Source organism: Lissotriton vulgaris, chromosome 2_1 (assembly GCF_964263255.1).
Source record: "Lissotriton vulgaris chromosome 2_1, aLisVul1.2, whole genome shotgun sequence".
In the NCBI taxonomy this organism is placed as follows: Eukaryota; Metazoa; Chordata; class Amphibia; order Caudata; family Salamandridae; genus Lissotriton; species Lissotriton vulgaris.
The window spans coordinates 1,962,266,303-1,962,280,485 of record NC_141687.1 but is presented as its reverse complement, the minus strand read 5'-3'; the positions used below and the strand labels follow the sequence as shown (position 1 = coordinate 1,962,280,485).

General features: G+C 40.9%; 1 protein-coding gene across 1 annotated transcript in view; it reads left to right on the top strand.

Moving 5' to 3' along the window:
• Window positions 1-14,183, top strand: part of LOC147733565 (aminopeptidase N-like) — a 268,819-nt gene that overhangs the window by 173,271 nt on the left and 81,365 nt on the right. The window contains exons 15-16 of the mRNA XM_086958151.1: window positions 205-296; window positions 9,640-9,750. Coding sequence (XP_086814277.1) covers window positions 205-296; window positions 9,640-9,750 — 203 coding nt within the window. The remainder of the gene's footprint in view (window positions 1-204; window positions 297-9,639; window positions 9,751-14,183) is intronic.

Sequence of the window (14,183 nt, the reverse complement as noted above, 5' to 3'; positions counted from 1 at the left end):
TAATTAAGTCCATTACGAAAGCAAAGCAGGAAACATTGTGTAAAGTGAAACTTAGATACATGAATAAACGGAAAAATCAAGAATTTACCTTTACAAATAGAGTACCTATCATATGTGCTACATTACAAAATAATGCACACTATTGTACATTTCCTTCTGTCCATTGTGCCATAATCGATCTTATTTTGTATTTCTTTACAACAGCTATATCTTAAAAAGCTAGTTGGACCGTTGTTCCAGCATTTTAAAAATGTGACCAAGGATTGGACAGTTCTTCCTGAACGCTTGATGGACCAGTGAGTTGTCACAGATTTGCGCTTATTTTATGCACACAGGCAGTTTTATCTTATGGAGGTTCAGTAGCCTATGTTTTGGAATATCATAAAGAACCACTCTTTATTTGGAAGCAGCTTTAAATATATTCATTTATGTGGTGGGCAACCGTTCTCATTCGCAATTTTGATGTGTTAGAAATGTGCAAATGTTAGGAGACAGTAGCAACAGTTATACAAATAATGGGTGTAAATGTTTGCCCAAAAAGCAGGATTAATGTGGGAAGTTTTTAGCTTTTTTCCTTCATTAGCAAGCACTGGGCTGGCCTCAAGTGTGTTTTTTTATATGGCAATTCTGAATGCATGATAAACGTAAGAAAAGAATGGGAATGTATATGTATTTTGAGGTCTGGAGTGAACCGGACTTGCACCATTTTTGGCAAACATATTATTTTTCAAAATGCTCTCCATACTTTAGAAAGGGGCCTCAGGTCAGGTGTCTTCCACTATTGGCTTGAGACATTGATAAACAGATCTTGGATCATCCCACAGTAGCATTTTATTTTCGCATTTTTCTGTCAGCGTTGATGTGTCCTTTTGTTTTTTTGTGGAACGCACGAGGAACTATTTTATATCTGAAAAGCAGACTCTGTCACAAAAGATCTAATTCTTTATCTCATTCATGGACTTTATGCAAAATGCATTTTTTTTTGTTTTGCACTGCGACAGGAATTTTATAATTGCTTTTGTCATTGGCAGATTGGGAGGCACGAGTCTCTGCACAATCCAACATGTAAAAGGATGCTTCTCCTTCTACCCGGAGCACCTTGAGGTTGCTAATAGCAAACAAGCTATGACCAGGAATCCTAAAGTTTCCCTAACCAGCCCACATATGTCCTCAAATGAGAATTGCCTGAGTGCTTCTTAAAAACATGAATGCAGAAAGCTGGACAGGGCATAAAATTCGGAGGATCACAACACTAAGGGGTCGATTCCGATAAGGGAAAAAAAACTTTCGTCCAAATCGTATCCGGAGCCCTCTCCGTATGAATCGTACACGTCTGTCCGAATCACGTAGTATGATTCGTACGGACAATTTCCATCTGAATCATCGTGACCCACACGAATTGCACCGGAGATTCCGTGCGACTCGTACACTCACAGTGGACCGTACGATTCGTACACATGCTGTACGACCCGACGAGTACGATCCGGACCGTGGATTGGACACGCGATTCGTATGGTACACGTCAGGTAAGTGCGATTCATATGGAGGGTCACACATTTAAAAACACACCGTACAGTGCGTACACCCCATGATCGCAGGGTGTACGCACCGTACACCTTGCGATCATGGGGTACGCACCATACACCCTGCGATCATGGGGTACGCACCGTACACCCTGCGATCATGGGATATGGTAAGTACACCCCATGATCGCAGGGATATGCACCGTACCCCTGCGATCATGGGGTGTACGCACTGTACTGGACCCGGGGGGGCGGGCCGTACCTGTTTCGAGGCATACTCTGCTTTTCCGACAGTTTTCAGCTCCCGTAGGAAAAGAGTTGTATGGAGGGTCAGAAGGAACGGATCGTACTTGCTGGGTCGGGAAAACCTGCTTCGAACCGTACAAATGTCGCTTGCTGCGTTTTCCGGCGGCGGTTCGTACAGGAATTTGAGGCATACGGTTCCTGGTACGATTCGTATGGGGAGCTGCATTGGGTGAGAATCGTACTACGTCATACGTAAGGGGACGTTGCAGGGTACGATTCGTACGGGAAAAACACTCTGTACGGCTATTCGGAGTGCTTTTTCTCGAATCGGAATCGGCCCCTAAATGGATCAACCTGTTAAACTTTTCCTTGCATTCTGTTATTGGTAATCAATATCTATGCACAGGATCAGCAGTACTAGACCAAAACAAAAATACATCTGGCTGTTTTGCACTATTCATATTCATACGTAGGCATCGAAAAAGTGAGTTATGCAATCTCAATATTTATTTTGTGTAAATATGAAACCATACTTGTACTATACAAAACAAAGGCATGAATACATACTGACAAAGTTGACATCTTGATAAAATGCATGCAGCACAGCCCTGTATCTAGGTCCAAGTTTTTCCACAGCCTCGTACAGTGTTGGAATGGTGACATGTCACTATGCAGCTTACATATGTCCTCACAGGAGAGTACAATGGAGATGGAAAGCTTGTTGCGCTGTACTGCTAACAGTTGTTCTGAGAGTAGAATACTAGACCGCTTGAAAGCAGAAATTTCACTGTACGTCAAACAGAGGCCCTCACATAAGTGTGCAATGGAGTTAGGAAGCTGCAATTTGTCGTACCACCAACAGCGGGCCTCACAGAAGAGTCCAATAACATCATAGCTCTTTCTAGGTGTACATGAAATAGTTATGCAAAAGGCAAACAACAGTGCCCCCAGATCCATGTTTTTCTCTTAAACAAGTGCATTAAACAAGCATATTAATTTCAGCAAGATCACATTTGCCATGGGTTGACTTCAACTGCTAAATATTTTCTTTATTTCTAGGAATTGTGATGCATTCCTGTGGAGTAATTGTGATGCACTCCATGGCAACTGTACAATTCTCCATACATAAATGATATCCTGGAATTTTTGCCATAATGAATACTTTCAACTGCAGCACCAGTGGATAGGAAAGAAGTGCAAGGGCTGCAAAGCTGCTGCAGTTAATCAAGTCTTTACTAGAGGTCCCTCTGAAGCCAGATACAATTGTTTGAAATGTCAGTCACAGAGGTGGGGTAGTGGCTTTAACCTAGAAATTTGCATATACTCTCCTGTTACTTTAAAGCCTTGTGCTTGGTGGAAAGCTGCAGTTGCACTGTAGTAAAAACAGAGATCCTAATAGAACAGTACATTGTATATGGGAAATGTGCTGCCCTCTACAACCACAGAGTTCCTCAAACAAGAGTACAATGAAGATGAAGATGGAAAGCTCCATTACCAGAGATGAGATACCTCAAGTGTATTGTCTGGGTCAAATATTTTACCTTCAGAAATGGAAGACAAAATGCTGAAGCTAAGCAATTCTGGCATTGTATCTGGTGACGTGTTCAACAGCTGCTAAACAAGGTTCTGCTGAAGCCTCTGTTTTTGGAGGGAAAAACACCAAGCCGAAAAATGTGAATTATGCCAGCTATAGAATTCTCTTCAGTCAGATACTTTTTCCGCCTTTGTCCAGTCAAGAATTCTACCTTTGGGGTTAGACTTTTTGATGGAACAAAGAATGCTTCAGTTAGGCAAGCCTTGAGTTGGTTTCAATAAATTATCTTCAGAGTCAGACACCTTTGCAGCAAAGTACTATTGACACCACAGAGATGCTAGAAGACCAAATGATTTTTAAGTCTCAATCTTTGGGATTGTTTGCAGCCGCTTTTGGTGTGTCCCACGACCTCAGAAACACAATTAGGGACTGGACCTCACTCCACTAGAGGCCTCCAGCATGTTGCATTTGGGGTCCCATTACTACTTGTCAGCTGACACTCCAAGAAAAAGGTCTCCTGCAGTTTGTTGTGTCCCTGTGGTAATACAGGTAGTGAGCCAACTGACCCGTGGAGTTCACTTCTTAGTCTTAGGTACAGGTAGGATCAGGTCCAACTCCACAGGTCTCCGCAAAGCTCACAGGCGACAGGTTATGTCCTCTTCTGTTCTTTCTAAGGTCCAGATATGTTCTGATGAGCTGCAAGTGAGGAGCCACTTTTGTGCGATTCACTAGCCAGTGGGTGGGGGTATCTCCTGTTCACTCCCTAAAGAATATGAAAAGTTCACATGGGTAAACCTTTCCGCTTTGCAGATCATGCTTATTGCAAACTATCGCCTTAGGACCCTCACAGTTGATTTGTCACGCTTTATAAATCGTGATTGCTAGATTGATCCCAAAGTGCACCATTTTACTTCAAAATCCACCATGGAAGCAACCTTCCCTCCTTCGAGTTTTCTGGAGTCCCAAACAGGGGTATGCTTAGAGAAATGAGCAGTCCACTCCTCCTCTACACCACCAAGCTGGTCCCGAACCATATTTCCACCAAGCTGGCTAAAATTGGCCAGGGAAACAAACGTTTCTCCTCTACAGGTCTACCTCTACCTTAACTATAGATGGGCAGGCTTCACCCTGACTACTTTCAATTTAATGTAGTTCCTGGACCCTCCCCAGCTGCCCTCCCTGAGCAGACAGGAATCACATACTTCACCTCCTGGTTTTTCTTTAAAAAGTCCTAAACAATTTTTTCTGCTTTGGGGCAGTTTTCACTCCTCATTAAGGGGAAGTACCGATGAGGGCCACTGCCTGACAGGGTAATGCTAATTACATTACTAGAGATCAGGCAGACATATACTTTGCCCTTACTGGACTGTTAAATATGCCAATTACAGATTAACCCAATTTTACTATGTTTTAGGGGGCAGATAGATCAAATACACTGTAAAAACCAGCAATATCAGTCAGCAAAAAATGGGTATAATAACACAAAAATAGGGATTTTCTCACACCCTTTATGTAGAAAGCTCTCGGAGTAGTAAAACTGATAAGTAATCTAATAAACAAATATAATAATAAAAATATTATTAGTAATAATAATATTGATAATATTCGAAGAATCTGTGTGAAGAAAAAAAACAAAACGGAAGACTGTGTTTTGCAAACAGTAAATCAAAAATGACTTTCAGTCTTGGAATGTTGTGCTTTCAGTACTTGAAGCCCTATGGTAAATATCCACAATGAATAACATCAACAAAGGTTGCACAAAATCGTGAGCATTTTGGATTAGTTTCAATTTTAGACCATCATTGACAAGCACAGGCTATGAATATATAGTGAAATAAAGACTTTTTGACATTGACATTGAATATATAGTGACTCACTCAATGAATAGAGAGGGGACTAAAATAATTCTTCAGTTCTGTGCACTATCTTCCACAGCCACACATCTCTCCCTGGGACTTTCACCGTGTAGAAATATCTTTAACTCCTTAACCCAATCAGCCCTGTTATTTAGAGGAGATTCAATTCATAGGTGCAGAAATGTACTATTTTCTGTAGTCGGAACCTGCATTTGGGTCATTATAACAGAAACAATTAATCATCTTAACAGCGATTGTACCTACTTTCACTTCTACTACCCCATTACTGTTTATTACCAGTCTGATGGGAAATTATCTACACTTAGCAGGACCCTGGTACATTACCAGGGTAATTTGGGCACAAAGTAAAACGAGACACCAAAAGCCACTAAACATACATACACACAGGAAAGAGGGACAGACACCAAAATATCCAGATGCACTACCAGCTCATGAGAGCACAAACGATCTGAACAGCAGTGCATCAGCATGAACAATGGGCAAACCACCCCACACAGAGCAAAGAATACATGTAGTTGGCGGCTAGACAAGATACATTCACCAAACAGTGTGAAAAATCTGTAAAGCAGCTGCCTGTGAAACCATGAGCATTGCCTCAATTATAAATGGTTTGTTATTACCCTTTCCTTGTGTCTGTTAAACTCCACTCTAGTTTTCGAATGGTTGATACACATATATCTTGGAAAAAGCCATGAACTAGAATAAAATCGTGATTCAGCAGCATAATATTGTGTGGCTTAATCCAAGTTACATTACCAAAAGTACAGCAAATCCACACAAGTGAATCTCTGACCATTTTATCACAGCAATCATTTTAGATAAGCTCCCAACTAATCACAATATCTTATAAAATATCAAGACAAATAGTGTAGCCATCACTGTGTTAAGTCTGGGATCCTGTATACAAATTAATTATGCAATGTTCCTTCTTCTTATTGGACATTCGCAATATAGTACATCACATCCGTCCATTTTGGAGCAACCCTTCATTTATAGCTTTAATTTGTGCCTGGTGACACCTCACACTCCTTCGACAAATGAAACATTGAAGACGTCTAACATTTGGCCCTTTTTACACTAATTGAGTAACTAGGTACTTGGGTGGCCACATCCTAACCTGAAGCACATATAGATGCCAAAGTTTGAAAATTCTACACACATTATTCTTCATGAAGTGGTCATGCATCATCAATTTTCGGACTGAAACCGGCTCCTCCACATTGAAACAAGCAGCCCAGGTGAGATCTCCTCGGATCCAGCAGAAACCAAAGGCATCTGTAGGAATGTCCTCAAAGCACGCCAGCTCACATGACTACAGACTTTAGGTGCTCATCCACACCAGATACATATTTATAAGCAAAAATGACACGATGGCGGCATTCAAATGTGGTAAACAAATCATTTTTGAAACAGCCAAACGATTGAATTGCAAACATGTGTTGCCTCTAAAGAGATACCAGAGCAAATCCCTCTAGACAAATTGGATCAAAACCTTACTCCCATTCAAATGCACAGCGTATAATATTCCCTCCTGGGCCTACAAAAAGACTTTCATTGAATTACCCAAACCGCAAACTATGCCCAAAAGGGTTTTTAAGATTTGAAGTGCATGATCAGTCTAGGAGCATAAACTACTCTAGAGCCTTCTCAACAATTGGCTAGACTTTGATGAATTCTTTCAAGGACAACATTAAAAGTATCAGCGATAATACAATTTCCACCGAGCTACTTTTCTACACTCACTATGATATTGTGGATTGGGACATTGCATGGGGTATAACACCTTTCAAAGCAACATCTACAGAGCAAGAACTACGTGCCTACCTTAGCCAATTCATTGTGGCTCCACTTATAACCATTAATGCATTACAATCATGTTTCTGCAAACACTCAAGCATGGGATTGTCACTCTTAGTGAAGTAAGAGGAGGTGCCAGGACACTAGGACAGAGATACCTAGCTAAAGATAAAAGAGGGCCACAGCTGAATTGCTGCAGTGCTGGACAGGAGCAATTTTTCTCCTCTCTGCCAAGGGAGGTGCAGGCAATAATGCACAATTAAAACATAGTTCTCACAGACTGCAGGTCGCACACCATCTTGTAAATACAATATTATCAATATGGCTTTCTTCCAGAGTTGAAAACTGGAGATGTCCTCCACTTAGCTGAAAAAGTTCCACATCTTACAAAGAATACTTGTCACCTGTAGCTCAAGCCTGATCACTCTAGTGTAAATGACTCTCCAAAAGATTTTTGATCATTGTGACTTAAACATGGGCATTATCAACAAACAGCACAATGCTATCAGAGAGTCATAGCACTAGCCTTCCCGTTCCTCATTGAGTGGTACCTAAAAACTATATTCAATTAAATAGAAAAACATTTTCTTCCACTTTTTAATATATTTTATAGTGGTCATAATCTTATTATCTAGTGTGCACCAAATAATATTTTGATAGGGATTTGAAAATCATTATATTAAGAGATGTTTTTAAACCAAAGTAAGAGCTAAATACTGAAGTAAATGAGTCTCCAAAAACATTCTTTTCCATGCATTATTATTGTATATGTAAAGCTTCGCCAATTTGTGAAAAGTCTTTAGCCTATGGCAGTTTTCACTGCATTTAAAACAGTACCCTAATTTATTTTGTATAATTTGCAACGTTACTTATTTTAAAATAATATCTTTGAATGTAATAGTTTATAATGTACATGGAAAGCCATGTCTATAGATAACACATACGTATTTTTAAATTTGCATTATATGTTGCTTTTATTTAACTCACTAAACAAAATTATTTTGAGGCCAGTGCACATTCATACAGGGAGGTGCAACTGGTGACACGAAGTGAGAAAAAGAAAACAGAGAAATGGAATTCTACGGAGGGCCTCACTACACATGTGAGCACACATCTATACATTTTAAATATAATAGTTGTAGGTAAATTGTTTCCTACACTTCTAATAAAACCTACTAACATACGATAAAATGCAATACATTTTATTACACATACAGTAAAATGGAAGGCTTGACAAAACCTTTGAGGGCTACCACAATTCAACTGTTTTAAAATTATGAAAGTATTAATTGACGAACCAGAAGGGCAGACAGAGTAAACAGATGTGGAAAGGAGATGCTGGGCCTAGGTAGGAGTTTATCTATTTTACTATTTTTAGCCTCATTAAAAGAATATTATGAATCTAATGACTAAAAACCCGCGTCCCCTCTCACATTGCTTAACCATTTAGTTTTGTATCTGCATTAACACCTTAAGGCTCATTAACTTCACCCTGCTCCACAGGATATGCCGTAAGTTCGACAGCTGCCATTCCAACAAAGCGTCTTTCCAGAATGGCTCACCTTGACACGGAATGTGAATGTCAGCACTCAAGATCTTCCTAAACTCTGTGGTGAAACTACACTAGATCATTTGGGGTCAACAGACAGCTGCTGAAGTTGGAAGTACAAACTTCGCTCAGTATGCCAAACTTTTTGACATGGATGAGGAAGGTATTTAAAACACATTGAAAATGTGTTTCTATTCATAGCTTTCTAGGACACTAACGCAATTAACCCCGAAATTTGGTCCATTTACTGCAGTCTACTTCACGGGAAATGCTTTCATTTCTACAGCTCTGATTCAAGAAACATGGCCTTCACGAGTGTCTGACATTTGTCTTTAATACAAAATTTAATTGTTCTAGTTGTTCACTACAACACTTGGCTGAAGATGCAGTGGAATACTGGCGGACCAACTGACAGACTGATGCTGTCATGTTTTACTCAGCAATATCAGGTTTTTTCCTCACATGGCTGGCAAACAAATTTGTGAATGTATAGAAAATGTTTTCTCGTAAATTCGGGAACACCTTCCATAACTTCTGTGAATAAATCATGATATAAAACAATTTTCTCTAAAGCATGGTTCATCAAATCTCAGCAGAGAATTATCATTTTTTTCAGGCTTTAACCCCTTTATAATTCATCACACTTCATAAAATTATTATCACACCACTAGAAAATGATTTATATTGTAACTAAAATCTGTTTTCTCCCTTTTCATTTAAATATTTTGGTAACCTTCAAAAACAGGTATTCAATACAATGCACTTTAAAGTGACAAAAATGACATAGTCGTTTCACAAAAGAAATCCAACAAGTATGCTTCTTGTAACCTTTCACTAAAGTAATCCCATGAAAAGAACACTTTATCTAACAACCATTTTTGCAAATTTCACCTCAAAATTCAAAGATCTGATTGACAAGAGTAATTTTGTCCGAGGCAGAGGGATCTCCTCCCCGGTTATTACCTACCTCGGAGTGCCCTCATGAATATTACTCAACTATTAACCATTTCTCTCAAAGGAGCTCTAATAAATTGCATCTGAAGAACAATAGAGCATATGTCTTTTGAAAACATCCTCACTATATAAATGTACTTGCATTCTCTTCTCGTTTAGGTACAATGAAGTAAACGCAATCAGCACAGCTTGTTCTTCTGGAATTCCAGAGTGTTGGACACTTGCTTCTGAACTTTATCAAAATTGGATGGCAGATTCAAACAACAACACGTGAGTTCAGTATATCCTCAGCAACAAATGTTGTTGCTGGTACAGTTTGGAATTGCTCTTATGATGAGTTTTTCTTCCTTTCCCTCTGTTAGAGTTCTTCTTCAGGTGTAGTGTGCCACCTAACACATTTTGAAATATTTTCAACCAGAAGTGCTGCATTTATTACCATCTAATTGTATTTTACAGTTACAAATATTCATGGGCAATGCTGGTTAAATGTCCTAGCAGAAATGTCAAACAAATAGTTTTACTAAATGTTTTGTTTATGCTGACTTTACATAATTCAGTCATCTTTGTTAACCTTTTTCTGCAAAATAAATGAAGTGGAGTGTCCTGAGGTACAAAACATGCTCCTACTATAATCCAGAAACCAGTACTAGTGAGTGTTCAGCTTCTGTCACTCCTCACAGCTTTTTTAAAAACTCTGAAACTCCTCATATTTTTTTCCTACTGCTGAGGGAGAGTTTGAGTGAGAACACAAAATGTGGAATTGCAAATTGAATAACCAATAGATTAATTTTGGCTGTGAAAGTGGAAGAAGAAGCAGATGTAAAGGCCAACATGATTTACATGGTTATTCAGCAGTGCAGCAGATTCTTGGGATATGAAATATATTGAACCCAATTCTTCACAAAGTAGGAAAAGTATTAGTAGAAATCTTTTCCTCTGCCTACACGTACTTATCCTATAGTATGGCGCCTGGAAAGCTACTTCAGGTGTAGGTTTCCAGGGGTACCTCTGGGAAGTCAGTGTAACCTTCCCAGCAGGATCTGCTGTGCAGAGTTATCATAGCAGAGAACTCTGCACAGGAGGTGTAGGATTTCCTGTGTAAACACATATTTCCCTGAGGAGAAATGCCTTTCTCAACATACTCACCAAATGTGGGAGTTAGTCATACCCATTCCCAAACTGAAAACTCCCTTGAATGGCATTTAAATCCAAGACTCTCCTGTCTGGAAAATGGAAAAAGAGGAATTTGTGTATGCCAACAAATGTCAATTTGTGTGGTTCCAATGCAAACCACACAGCAGCATGCCCACTTTCCTACCCCTTGAGTGGGATTTACAGATGTACAGGACTCATCTTTTGTGTCAGAGATCTCTGTACACATAAATGGGCTAACACTTGCCACAAGGAATCCCTTGCTAGAGAAGTTGAAACTAGGGGGTGAATAATTTTGTCCAGATTACACCACTCGGGAAAGTATCAGACACTAGAGGCCTGATTCACAAAGGTAAACTTAGTTGTACGAGTGAGGACATAAAGAGAGTACACATAAATGACCTTTATGAATTCCCAAAGTCATACACTTAGAAGTTTAGTCTTAGTTTAGACCAAAAATCTAAGTTTAGCTTTGTGAATCAGGCCCTAGAATTATGAGCCCACCCCTTTGAGTGCTGGTCCTTAGATTCTGCTCTCATGGAACCTTCTGATGAATGTGTGGGAGACAGTGTCAAATGGTGCAATTAAGAGGTCAAAAAGGATGAGGGCGGCTATTTCTCCTTGGTCAAGGATGGTCCTTATATCATTGGTGGCTGAGATGAGTGTTGTTTCTGTGATGTGGTTGTTTCTGAAGCCTGATTGTTGGGTGTCCAGTATGTGGTGGAGCTCGAAGTGGCTCATGCGAAAGCCTGGGCAGAGTTTGCAGAGTTCCGCTATGCAAAAAAACTCCACCACGCAACGCGGAGCTCCACAAGCTGTGGAGGGTATTAGATAAATGCTGCTCAAGTATATATTTACTCGAGCTGCAGCTTTCTCAACACGAGCTGTTGCGAGCATACGCTACCACTCCCAAAGAGAAACCTGATCACCTGCATTGAGAAATCTCGCCGGTAGGTTGATTTTTCGCGGTCGCGCGCGCTCACCAACTTTATGTTGATGATCGCGAACGAGGACAAATGTCGCCAGGAGGTGGATTTTCCTCACTCACGCACATCAACTGGTCATTGGCGAACGCGAGCAAGGAAAATAACTCTGCTCTGCTAAGTGAAGCGGAGTTTTTCGGAACTCCGCGTAACGTAGAATATGGAAGAATCTGCAAACTCTGTGAGCAGAGCAGAGTTCACTGTCCAAACTTACTCGTGAGCTGTTTGCTGAAGGCCTTTTCAATTTCTTTTGCTGGTAGGGAAGCATGAAGATAGGCCGGAAGTTTTACAGCTGGCTTGGGTAAACTTAAGGTTTCTTGAGTTCGACATTGACTACTGTGTGCTTCCAGGCTTCTGGCAATGTAACAGGGGTGATGGAGGTGTGTGATTTGTGGGTGAGTGCTGTGCGGATTGGTGATACACTAAGGTTATAGATGTTGTGGGGACAAGGGTCTGATGGGGCACCAGAGTAGATGGTCTGCAGGATTGTGGCTGCTTTTTCACTGGTGAGTGTCTTTCATCTGATCAGGTAATTGTCTTGATTGCTGAGATGCAGGTTGATGATGAGTCCTCTGGGATCTGGTTGGTGCGCAAATTTGGTGTAGATGCTCATGGATTTGTTGTGTAAGAAGTTGGATATGCCTTTGTAGAGTGCTTGAGAGGGTGTGATGCTGTATACAGAAGCCATGGGGAACTCTTTGATGATTGAGAAGATTTCTTTGCTGCTGTTGGAGCTTTCTTCAATACATTAAATACACTCTTCTCTTGGCTCTTCCTAGTTGCTGGTGGTATTCTCTACTTTGAAGGTGGTTCTGTCTATGTCGTTGTGGCTAGCTCTCCACTTTCTCTCTAGCTGTTTGCAGTGTCTTTTGGTATCCCAGAAATCCTGTGTGTACCAACAGGCTTTCTTGTTGAATCTTCTGTTTGTTGAGTTTGATCGGTGTGAGGGAATCTGCGCAGTTCATGATTCAGCTGTTGCTGTCCTTGTTGATAATGTCCACAAGGTTGAGTAGGTCTACGTGGAGGGTGTTGATCTCTTCTGATTTTAGGATTTTGGTCCAGCTGCAGCTGGGTAGGCTGACATAGGTGCTTGCGTTGGTTTGTGGTCTATTACTTTGGAAGTGGATTATGGAGTGGCCGGTCCATGTGAGGGTTGAGGTTGAGCTGAACTTGATGTCACTGGAGGTGATGAAAATAAGGTCTGTGTCCAGCGATGTGTGTGGGTTCTGTGACAAGGTGGGTTAGTTGTATGTTTTTTAGGCTTTCTAGGAGTGTAGTGGAGCAGGGGTCGGTTCTGTCTTCCTGGTGGAAGTTGAGGTCTCCTAGGAGAATGAACCTTTGGAGTCGATGATGAGGTGGATCATGAAGTCTGTAATGATTTGGCGAAGGTAGCTCATGGTCCCAGTGGTTGGTAGATGTAGATTCTGTTTAGGGTGACATTGTTTGATATTTGAAGCTTGAAGTGCAGTTCCAGTGGAGTGGTGTTCTCTGTAGTTATTGAGCATCTTTATAGGTGATCGCATCTATAAAGACTGTATCTTTATCGATGATCGCAAGCCCACCACTGGTCTACTGATGGCAGTCCTGTTTTGCAATCTTGGAGTCTACTGGGGTTGCTGTGGCAATATTGGGTACTGATGTTGGGTTGAGATTGGTTTCTGTGAGTAAGAGGAGGTCTGGTGCATCACTGTACAGCAACTCCCAGATTTCAGTTGCGTGTTTGCTGAGCGAGCGGGTATTGAGTAGCATGCAGTGTGTGCGTTCTGGGTTGCTGTTTTGCTGTTGTGTTAGAGAAATCTAAGGACCAAAAAGAGGTGAGAGAAGCCAACAACTTAAAACTACTGGAAACTGGAGGGAAGAGTAAACAGTAAAAAGACTGAAAAGAGCTAAAGCAAGAGCAAAAACTAGATTAAACAGAGGGTGTGAGCAAGTGATAAAAATGGCTGAAAGAGTTAAAGCAAAGGAGCAGAAAATGGGGGGTAAAAAGAAGAGCTAAACTAATAGACAAAAAAGGCTGAAATGGAGGAAACTAGGCAAGAGAGCTGCAAAGAGATGCAAAGAGCCCAAAACAAAGGCAGAAACGTGGTACAAGCCAACAAGAGATCTATTGAAAATTGACATGAGTCAGAAAAAAGCTTGAGATGTGCAAAAGCGAAACGATGACCAAGAGATATGAAAGAGAAGATGAAAGCGTGAGAGAGAGAGAGCCAAAGAAGATGAAGCGGGAGCCTTAAAGCAGCAAGGCTGTGTCCAAAAGGGCCTTTGACTGGTCAGAGGACCAGTCACAGGTAAGTGGGGGGCTGGGCCTAGGGCACTCGCTCACTGATATCTCATAGCGACTGCCAAGTTGAATATGGGCATTGCAGCAGCATGTATGGGTCTTGCAGGGGCTTGCTGGATAGTCTGAAGTCTGTTCATGAGCTGCTTGGAAATTCTGGCATACAGTTGGTTGCCATAGTTGAGTCGGCTTGCGATAAGTGTTTGTGTGACGGTTTGTCTGGTGTTCTGTAGAAGTCAGTTGAAGATTCTTGTGGCATTCGGAGAAAACAGAAGTAAGCAGAGCTAACT